The sequence below is a fragment of the Priapulus caudatus genome, unplaced genomic scaffold (genome assembly GCF_000485595.1).
Source record: "Priapulus caudatus unplaced genomic scaffold, Priapulus_caudatus-5.0.1 Scaffold113, whole genome shotgun sequence".
NCBI classification, from domain to species: Eukaryota; Metazoa; Priapulida; class Priapulimorpha; order Priapulimorphida; family Priapulidae; genus Priapulus; species Priapulus caudatus.
Window position 1 is genome coordinate 49,588 of NW_014577174.1, and position 11,993 is coordinate 61,580.

At 52.6% G+C, this 11,993-nt stretch overlaps 1 protein-coding gene across 1 annotated transcript in view; it reads right to left on the reverse strand.

Moving 5' to 3' along the window:
• The window catches only part of LOC106805404 (guanine nucleotide-releasing factor 2-like), a 27,391-nt gene extending 21,653 nt beyond the window's left edge, over positions 1-5,738 (reverse strand). The window contains exons 1-6 of the mRNA XM_014806977.1: positions 5,693-5,738; positions 3,789-3,939; positions 3,317-3,480; positions 1,056-1,243; positions 487-653; positions 93-220 (exon numbers count right to left, since the gene is read on the reverse strand). Coding sequence (XP_014662463.1) covers positions 93-220; positions 487-653; positions 1,056-1,243; positions 3,317-3,480; positions 3,789-3,939; positions 5,693-5,738 — 844 coding nt within the window. The remainder of the gene's footprint in view (positions 1-92; positions 221-486; positions 654-1,055; positions 1,244-3,316; positions 3,481-3,788; positions 3,940-5,692) is intronic.
• Between the last annotated feature and the right edge of the window lie 6,255 nt (positions 5,739-11,993).

Here is an 11,993-nt window from a genome sequence, read left to right on the forward strand (position 1 = left end):
CTCCCACAGTCACCATGCTTACCACAATCACAGCCACAACCCCCACCTAGCTCCCACAGTCACCATGCTTACCACGATCGCATCTCTGACACCTCGGATGACCTGATTGGCTCGCTCGCGGTCCGCCGGCACCTCATCGTGTAGCAGCATGTGGTCGGCAAAGTGGATGAACTGAGCAATGCTCTGGAACACCTGGTTGTGACTGGAGATGATCACCGAACTGAAATCGTCGACGAAAAAAACGGTGGCATCATCATCTCAATACGAACTCCGCCGACAAAAGCGGGGACAGCACACGAGAAAGACAAACGAAAGACGCTCGCTTCACGAATCTCGATTTTCTAACTCGAAGACAGAAAAAGTGATTACAGTTGGATCCATCTTCCTTCTCATCCCTTCTCTCACTCACCATCCCGCACCCCCCCCCCACTATCCATCCCTGTCCTCACCATCATTACTCCTCAGCCCATCCTCTCTCTATCTTACCTGTCGTCGTTGGTGTGGCCTAGCACGCTGAACACGGCGGTGACCGTTTCCAGGACGATGGTCGCTGAGCCAGGGAGCAGCTGCATCATGCTCTTCTCGATGACGTCTTGGAAGTACTTGAGCGCATAGAGGACGTCCTTCTTACACAGATAGAGCTTGTCCATCTCCTACAGCAGACGGTACATACACGCGTTACAACGTCCGCACTACTCGAGGAAATAACTACAGTTACGCATATCTACAAATAGATCCTTCAATGTCTATACCAGAAAACATCTACAGACGTCTTTACGCAGTGAGAAAACATCTACAGACGTCTTTACGCAGTGAGAAAACATCTACAGACGTCTTTACGCAGTGAGAAAACATCTACAGACGTCTTTACGCAGTGAGAAAACATCTGCAGTGTGTTGTGGTGGCCACAGGTGACTCAACAGACAATGTCAATCATTTTTATTTATCATTATTATCGTTAGGTTTTAGAATCCTTGTCGTCCTCAACCCAGCTCCACAGTTCAGTAACCTTCCCATGCTATGCCTTAGACACTACAAAGTCCCACGTGCGGCACCTTATCATCCTTTTGAAGGTTCGTCTCCATACACGCGACGCCCCCAAGTGGCGAGGTCTTAACGTGTTTCGTCGGCGACGGCGACCTGAGGGTGGCGCCCCCTGGGCTGACGCGCATGTTGTTGATGCGGTCCATGACGTCATCCTTGAAGGATCTGGCCCGCCGTGCCAGCTTCATCGACGGCTTATCTGCAACACGCGTAAACAAGCAGGACATCGTTATAGAATGCTAATTAGCCCATAATGATTAGTGGGTCCTCGCCTATTAATCAGGCTTTATCGCCTGTAGAATAGTGTTGAATGGAAGCGCGTAATCAGAATGAAGGGGGGAGGGGATTAAATGAAAGCTGGAAAAGATGAGAGGTGAAAAATATGGAATGTGGAAGAAATAGAACGTTTAACTTTAAATAGTATAACGTGGAAATGATGCAAGGTAGGAGTAATGGAAAGAATAAAAGATGGAAGATGGAAGTGATGAAATATAGAAAAGATGGAAGGGGGATAAGATGGAATCGAAAGTGAGAAAAATTAAGGTGAGCATTGACCACACTTGTTGTACATGTACAATAGCGACACTATTTGGTGGAGATGGAAACTGCGTGTATCAGATGTTTACTGACAGTCCTAAAAAAAATCATGGTGCACTGCGTCTGTGATTACACGAGCAGCAAAACTCGAGCAAAAGCCTCTTCGTAATGATAATATAAGTACACATGATCACAGCATTAGAGGCTGACCATAATCAGATCACAACCAAGATCAATGCGTGCGTGCGTGTGTGCGTGCGTGTACACGCGTGCTTGTGAGAGCCTGTGCGACTGTGTGCTGTTTATCATTGCAGCTTAGCGTGCGCGTACGCGCGAGCCGGCGCGCGTGTGCCTACTACTAAGAATAAATATTTCGAACTATGTTCCGACCGAATAAAGTTATTTTTGGCAGGACTCGGCATCGGTTCAGATTTGAGTGAGTCTATAGTTACTGTACGTCGGCCACCCGCTTACGCGATGCATGTGCTTCTAGCTACGTATATATAGTAGACACAACGCTAGGGTTAAAATATGTGTCAGGACGTAGCCATCAATAACAGAGCAAGCCATCAAAAACAAGCCATCAATAACAGAGCAAGGCAGGAGACTCGAAAGTAGGCCAGGGAGACTTTCTTTATATGTGAGATAAGAACGAATCAAAGAAATATCAATCATAGATAATCACCAATAGATAATCAAGAACGATAACCGAAGAAAGACAAATCAATGACTTAAATGTAGGTATGTCAACACAAATCGAAAATATATCAAAACATCAATCATATATGAGGACAAACCAACAAGTAGATATGCCCGTATAAGTAGGTAGGGAGTCGTGTGATGTTTGCGGGAGACTTATCTGGCATCAGACACTCAGGAATATCCGCTTTCTATTTAGACTACTATTGCGTGAGATGCGAGCTAATACACATGGTGCATGGTGCATTCATCAGTACTAAGCTGGTCAGGCGCACAGTCACGCAGGTCAACATAATTACTAAGGAAATTGACCACTTTGAAAAATTGAACTACTTAGTTCAAACTCTTCCAATCACCTTCGCGTAGAAAATTAATATGTCTTTCTGTACCAGCACCCTAGCCATCACCACATCACGTCCCATCGTAGTCCGCAAATGCAGACGTTATAACTCCGCTTTGCTAATCTGAGGGTGCGGGTTTATCCATTACTGGGGTCTGCGTCGGCTCGGACTAGTCCCATCGTAGCTCTACCAGCGTAGCGCTACCTGGAGCCAACCTACAGCGTGTGTCACCAAAAGTTAATCATAAACCATGGGGTAATAATCTTACTCTTGTGGTTACGGTTACCTTCACACCTACTTACCAGGGAACCCGCGCGGGGGGGGGGGGGTACTGTCCAATGAAGGACGTGAGTTCAAACCCCGGCCGGGGCAGTGAATTTTCTCAAGGTGTAAAAACCTGGCTCTCAACATTGGAGACTGTGAATCTCCCGTGGCTCGGGTGACCACGTAAAATGGCGGTCCCGTCTCTATACTAAGGCCAATGGGGACGTAAAAGAACCACTGAGGGCGCAAAAAAACTCTGGCTGTGACCACCGTGGGCTACGCAGTAAACTATCCAGATCCAGACCTGGAGCGGGATCGAAGGCGCCGGTAGAGCTGGTACCACCGCAGCATGCCCCTACTCTACCAGTCCACATCCTGTTCCCGCCCTCCAACACTCGCAACCACCATACGCCACACGCTAGCCACCACACCTAAGGCATTTCCGCATACTGCCACCACCGGCCGTGCCGGCTGCTTCCCAGCTGCATCATCAGCGGCCCCACTACTACTCTCATACCACGTTCTGCTACGTTTGGTGTGATGTGTCGCATACCAATTTCCAGTCATCGCACTCAGGCAGCAAGCACTAGCACACCTAAATGGGCGCTAACAAGCCCTAATGAGCAGTGTGGACCGCGCCTATGGCCGCGAATTCAGACCGTGACTAAACCACAGTTAATGTCGTTGCCTCACACGCGGCAGTACGAGTAAACGACTCGCAAATGATTTGCGTATTGCGTTTATTTTCGGGTTCGTTGAACGTCGACTCGTAATATCAAAGTCGCGCACAAATCCCCGGTGGCGTATTTTTAAGCTTCGTTATTATGTGAGACTGTACATGCCTTTTCACACAAAAAAATATAATCAATGCATGACAGCAATGCAGCACAGTGTGTCACTTACAAGCTGGTGTTGCTGTCTGACTCTGGCTCCTTGCTCCGCATTCCTCCGACCTCTGGAAGCTCTAGGGGTGGTTCACGCTGGGTGCTCCTGTCCTGTATTCTGTCAGCATGAAGCTGCACCAGGTTCTGTAGGGGGAGCAGGGAGAGGGCAGCTATAAACATCATCCAGGAGTAGAAATTGACTTTTGAACAAGGGGGGGGGGAGACTCAAAAAGAAAGAGTCTGCAGCAAAATGAGGGAGTCCGCAGTCTGAAATTCAAAACTAAAGCATAACAATAATAACACGTGCTTATTTTGAAGATTCATGTGATGCACGTCTGCCAAATTTTCTTTGGATATTTGCTTAAAAAATACAGTAATTCCGTGAGGCCGTGCTCTGGAACGAACTAGTTAGTATAGCAGAAATTTTAGGGAGTCACACGGACTCCTGCATATATGTCAAATCAGGGAGTCCGACAGAAAATCAGGGATTATTTGACTCCGGACTCCCGTTAATTTCGCACCCTGATCATCTACTAAACATCTACTACAGTCATACTTGTGTTAGCAGACACTTCTATAGAGCGGACACTTCTATAGAACAGACACCTCTATAGAACGGACGTCCGTCTATAAACGCCACTTGCCATTTGCCTTGAGTGGCAGTAATACAGTGTAATGACCTCTATAAGAGAGAAACCTGTCTATAAAGGACACTTTTTGGGTTTCCTTCAAACGGCAGTCATTCAGTGAAACCACTTCTATAACACCACCACCTCAATGAATACCTGTCTATAAAGCACGCTTTTGGGGTTTCCCTTGTGTGACTCTTAGGTTCGACTCTATACAGCTTTCCTACAGTTACTACGCAGTCATTTGCTACCACAATAGTAGCCACCACCCCCACCTAGCTCCCACAGTCACCATGCTTACCACAATCACAGCTACAACCCCCACCTAGCTCCCACAGTCACCATGCTTACCACAATCACAGCTACAACCCCCACCTAGCTCCCACAGTCACCATGCTTACCACAATCACAGCCACCACCCCCACCTAGCTCCCACAGTCACCATGCTTACCACAATCACAGCCACCACCCCCACCTAGCTCCCACAGTCACCATGCTTACCACAATCACAGCCACCACCCCCACCTAGCTCCCACAGTCACCATGCTTACCACAATCACAGCTACAACCCCCACCTAGCTCTCACAGTCACCATGCTTACCCACAATCACAGCTACTAGCACCACGCGCCCACTAGCTCCCACAGTCACCATGGCTTACCACAATCACTAGCTACCACCCCACCTAGCTCCCACAGTCACCATGCTTACCACCGAATCACTAGCCACAACCCGCCACCTAGCTCCCACAGTCCACATGCTTACGCACAATCATCAGCCACCACCCCACACGCTAGTCTCGCCACAAGTCACCGATGCTTAAACGCACACATCACAGCCACCACCGACCTAGCTCTCACAGTCACCATGCTTACGCACAATCAACAGCCACCACACCACAGCTCCGCACAGCTCACCATGCTTACCACAGATCACGGCCACCACTCCACACCTAGCTCCACAGTCACCCATGCTTACCACAATCACGCTACCACCCCACGTAGCTCCCACAGTTCACCATGCTTACCCAATCAACAGCTACAGACCCCCACCCTAGGCTCTCACGAGTCCACCATGCTTACGCCCACAATCACAGCCACCCCCCCCCGCTAGCTCCCGACAGTCACGCGATGCTTTACCACATATCACGCTACAAACCCCCCACCTAGCTCCCACAGCACCATGCTTACCACAATCACAGACCACCCACCCCCCCTAGCTCGCCACGTCACCATGCTTTACCACAACTCACAGCCACAACCCCCACCTTAGCTCCCAACAGTCACCATGCTTACCACACCTCACAGCTACAATCCCACCTAGCTCCCGACAGTCAACCATGCTTACCACAATCACAGCGCACCACCCCAAACCTATCTCGCCACAGGTCACCATCTTACACAATCCACAGGCTACCAAACCCCGCCTACTCCCTACAGGTCACCATGGCTTACCACATCACAGCCACCACCCCCACCTAGCTCCGCAACAGTCACCATCTTACCACAATCAACAGCTAACCACCCCCGACCCTAGCTCCCACATGTCACGCATGCTTACCACAATCACAGCCACCACCCCACCTAGCTCCACAGTCACCAATGGCTTACCCACAATCACAGCTACAACCCCCACCTAGCTCCCCACAGTCACCATGCTTCCGAACAACACAGCGCCCACAACCCCCACCTGCTTCTCGAGCAGTCCCCATGCTTACCACAATCAGCAGCCACCAACCCCGACCTAGCTCCCAACAAGTCCCCATGCTTACCACATCACAGCCACAACCCCCACCTAGCTCCACAGTCACCATGCTTAACCAAATCGACAGGCTCACCACCCCCTAGCTCCCACAGTCACCATGCTTACCACAATCACAGCCACCACCCCACCTAGCTCATCACAGTCCCCATGCCTTACCCCGCAAACAATCACAGCCACCACCCCCAACCTAGCTCACACAGTCACATGCTTACCACAATCACAGCTACAACCCCCACGCTAGCTCCCACAGTCACATGCTTCCACAATCACACCACACCAACACATAGCTCCCACAGTCACCATGCTTACCACAATCCGCTACCACCCCCACCTACTCCACAGTCACATGCTTACCCCAACCACCAGCCCACCACCCCACCTAGCTCTCACAGTCAGCCATGTTACCACAATCACCGCCACCACCCCCCCGACCTAGCTCATCACAGTTCACCATGCTTACCAAAATCACAGCCCCCCACCCCCACCTAGCTCCCCACAGTCACCATGCTTACCACAATCATCACAGCCACCACCCCACCATAAGCTCCCACAGTCACGATGCTTACACAATCAGCCACAACCCCCACCTTAGGTGCTCCCACAGTCACCGATGGCTTACGGCACAATCACAGCTACCACCCACCTAGCCCTACAGTCACGCATGCTTACACAATCACAGCTACAATCCCCACCTAGCTCTCACAGTCACCATGCTTACCACAATCACAGCCACCACCCCCACCCGGCTAGCTAACACAGTCACCATGCTTACTACAATCACAGCTACAAACGCAATCAACATATGCTCCCAACAGTCACCGATGCTTACTCACAATCACAGCTACAACCACACATCAGCTCCCACAGTCGACGCATGCCTTACTACAATCACAGCTCAACCCCACCCTCCAGCTCACACAGTCCGGCCATTGCTTACCACAATCACAGCCACCACACCTAGCTCCCACAGTCCACCATGCTTCCACATCAGCAGCCACCACCCCCACCGTAGCTCCGCACAGTCAGCCATGCTTACCCACAAAATCACAGCTACACCCCACCTAGCTCCCACAGTCAGCCATGCTTACCCACAATCACAGGCCACCACCCGCCACCCTAGCTCCACAGTCACCATGCTTACCACACCATCACACCCGACACCGCCCGCCTAGCTCCCACAGTCACCCATGCTTACACACAACACAATCCAGCACCACCCCCACCTAGCTCCCACAGTCACCCTGCTTACTCACAATCACAGCCACAACCGCCCGCCTAGCTCGCCACAGTCCGGCCCATGCTTACGCACCAATCACCCCGCCACCACCCCCACCCGTAAGCTCCCACAGTCACCATGCTTACCCACAATCCAGCTACAAACCCGCCACCTAGCTCCCACAGTCACGCATGCTTACCCACAATCACAGCCACGCAACCCCCACCACGCCCCCTACTCCAAGTCACCATGGCTTAACCACAATCAAGCCCACCCCCCACCTAGCTCCCACAGTCACCATGCTTACCACAATCACAAGCTACCCACCCCACCTAGCTCCCACAGTCACCATGCTTACCCACAATCACACCCACAACCAACACATAGCTCGCCACAGTCACCATGCTTAACACAACAATCGACAGCCACCACCCCCACTACTTCCCCAGTCACGCAATGCTTACCACAATCACAGCTACGCACCCGCCACCTAGCTCCCCACAGTCCCCATGCTTACCCACAATCACAAGCACCACCCCCAAACCTAAGCTTCCCACAGTCACCATGCTTACCACTAATCAACGCTGACCACCCCCACCTAGCTCCCACAGTCACCATGCCTACCACGCACATCACAGCCACCCCAGCGCCACCTAGTCTTCTCACAGGTCACCGATGCTTACCCACAATCACAGCCACCACCCCACCTACTCCACAGTCCCCATGCCTTACCACATCACAGCCACAACCCCCACCTAGTCCCACAGTGCACCATGCTTACCACAGATCACAGCTACAACCCCGCCTAGGTCCCACAGTCACATGCTTACCATCCAATCACAAGGCCACAACCCCCACCTAGCCCTCCCACACAGTCACCATGCTTACCACAATCACAGCTACAACCCCCACTAGCTCGCCACAGTCACCATGCTTACCACAATCACAGCCACCACCCCCACCTAGCTGCGCCACAGTCACCCATGGCTCTTACGCACACACAGCCACAAACCCCACCCTGCTTCCCACAGTCACCATGCTGTACCACAATCACAGCCACCACCCCCACTAGTCTCCCACAGGTCTCACCGCATGCTACTACAATCACGCTACAACCCCCGACCTAAGCTCCACACAGGTCACCATGCTTACCACAATCACAGCCCACCACCCACCTAGCTCCCACAGTCACATGCTTACACAATCACAGCCACCCCCCACCTAGCTCCCGGACAGTCACCATGGCTTACCAACCAATCACAGCTACCACCCCCCCTAGCTCCACAGTCACCCATGCTTACCCACAATCACAGCGCACAACCCCACCATAAGCTCCCACAGTCCCATGCTTACCCACAATACAGCCCACCACCCCACCTAGCTCCGCACAGTCACCATGCTTACCACAAGCACAGGCTACACCCCACCCTAGCTCCCACAGTCACCATGCTTACCACAATCACAGCACAAACCCCCACCTAGCCTCCCACGTACCATGCTTACCACAATCACAGCCACCACCCACCACCAACCTAGCTCCCACAGATCACCATGCTTACCAAATCCACAGCCCACAAAACCCACACCTAGCTCCACAGTCACCATGCTTACCCACAATCACAGCTACTACCCGCCCACTAGCTCCCACAGTCACCATGCTTACCAACAATCCACAGCCACAACCCACCTAGCTCCCACAGTCCTCCATGCTTACCACAGATCACAGCTACACCCCCACCTTAGCTCGCACAGTCACACATGCTTACCACCACAATCACAGCTACAATCCCCACCAGCTCATCACAGTCACCATGCTTACCACAACTCACAGCCACCACCCCACCTAGCTTACCCACACCATGCTTACTACAATCAGCAGCTACAACCGAACACATAGCTCCCACAGTCCTCATGCTTAAACTACAATCACAAGCCTACAACCAAACACATAGCTCCCACATCACAATGCTCACTACAATCACAGCTACAACCCCCACCCTAGCTCCCACAAGTCCGGCATGCTACCACATCACAGCCACCACCCCGCCACAGGTTTTGTTTTTTTTTTTTAGCTTCCCCAGCACCTGCTTACTCAACATCACAAGCCCACCCACCACTAGCTCCCACATCACCCTGGCTTACCACAATCAGCAGCTACAAACCCCGCCACCTAGCTCCCACAGTCACCATGCTTACCACAATCACAGCCACACCCCACCTACCCCCCCTAGCCCCACAGTCACATGCTTACCACAATCACACCCACAACCCCGTAGCTCCCGACAGTCACCATGCTACCACAATCACAGCCACCACCTCCCACCTAGCCCACAGTCACCATGCTTACCCACATCACAGCCACAACCCCCGCCTAGCTCCCAACAGTCCCCATGCTACCACATCAACAGCAGCCACCCCACCTTAGCTCCCCACAGTCACCATGCTTACCACAATCACAGCTAACAACCCCCACCTAGCTCCCACATCACCAGCTTCTCACAATCACAGCCACCCACCCACCCCACCAGCTCCCACAGTCCCATGCTTACCCACAATCAACAGCCAGCCACCCCCACCTGCCTCCCACAGTCAGCCATGCTTTAACGAACAATCAACAGCCCCATCCCCCACCTAGCTCCCACAGCACATGCTTTACCACAATCACCAGCTACCACGACCACCTAGCTCCCAAGTCACCATGCTTACCACAATCACAGGGCCGCACACCAACACATAGCCCCCACAGTCACATGCTTACAGACAATCCCCAGCCACCACCGCCACCGATAGCTCTGCCACAGTCACCATGCCTTACCACAATCACAGCTACACCCCCCACTAGCTCCCACGTCCCATGCGCCCTTTTTACCACAATCAGCAGCCACACCCCCACCTAGCTCGCCACAGTCACCCATGCTTACCCACAATCACAGCTACCACCCCACCTAGCTCGCCGACAGTCACATGCTACGCACAATCACAGCCACCACCCCTCCACCTAGCTCTCACGAGTCACCAACCTGCTTACCACAATCACAGCCACCACCCCCACCTAGCTCCCACAGTCCATGCTTACCACAATCACAAGCCACAACCCCCACTACTCCACAGTCACCATGCTTACCACAGATCACAGCTACAACCCCGTCTAGCTCCCACCGTCACCAATGCTTCACCACAATCACAGCCAAACCCCACCTAGCTCCCACAGTCACTCATGCTTACGCACATCACAGCTACAACCCCACCTAGCTCCCCACAGTGGCCATGCTTACCACAATCAATCACAGCCACTCACCACGCTCCCACTAGCTCCACAGTCACCATGCTTACCACAATCACAGCACAACCCCACCTAGCTCCCCAGCAGTCACCAATTTTGCTTACCACAATCACAGCCACCCCCACCTTAGCTCCCACAGTCACCACCTGCTTACTACAATCACAGCTACAACCCCCACTCGTAGCTCCCCAGTTCACCATGCTTACCACCACAATCACCGCCACCACCCCCACCTAGCTCCCACAGTCACGCATGCTTACACAATCACACGCCACCACCCACACCTGCTCCCACAGCCCATGCTTAAGCACTAATCAGCACTACCACCCCCACCTAGCTCCCACAGTACCATCATGCTTACCACAATCACCGCCACAACCCCACCTAGTCGCCACAGTCCCCATGCTTACCACAATCACAGCCAACCCAACCCCCACCTAGCTCCACATGTCACCAATGCTTACCACAATCACAGCTACAACAACCCCCTAGCTCCACATCACTCATGGCTTACCACAATCACAGCCACAACCCCACCTAGCTCCCACACGTCACCATGCTTACCACAATCACAGCCCACCACCCCCACTAGCTCCCACAGTCACCATGCTTACCACAATCTACAGCCACAACCCACACCTAGCTCCCACAGTCACGCATGCTTACCACAATCACAGCCACCACCCCCACCCTAGCGTCTCACAACAGCACGCATGCTTACCCCACATCACAGCTACCACCCCCCACCTAGCTCCCACAGTCACGATGCTGTACCACGATCGCATCTCTGAACCTCTCGATGAACCTGATTGTGCGTTCGCTCGCGTCCGCCGGCACCTCATCGTGTAGCAGCGCATGTGGTTCGGCAAAGGTGGATGAACTGATCAAATGCTCTGGAACACGCAGGGGGGTTGTGACTGGAGATGGCTCACCGACTGAAATCGTCGACGGAAAAAAAACGGTGGCATCATCATCTCAATACGAACCTCCGCTCGACAAAAGCGGGGACAGCACACGAGAAAGACAAACGCAAGACGCTCGCTTCACCGAATCTCGATTTTCTAGAACTGCGAAGAAGAAAAAGTGATTACAGTTGGATCCCCATTCCTTCTCATTCCCTTTCTCACTTCACCATCCCGCACCCCCCCCCACTATTGCCTCCCTGTCCCACCATCATTACTCCTCAGCCCACCCTCTCGTCTATTCAACTGTCGTCGTTGGTGTGGCCTAGCACGCTGAACACGGCGGGACCGTTTCGAGGACGATGGTCGCTGATCCAGGGAGGCAGCTTCACATGCTCTTCTCGATGACGTCTTGGAAGTACTTTGAGCGC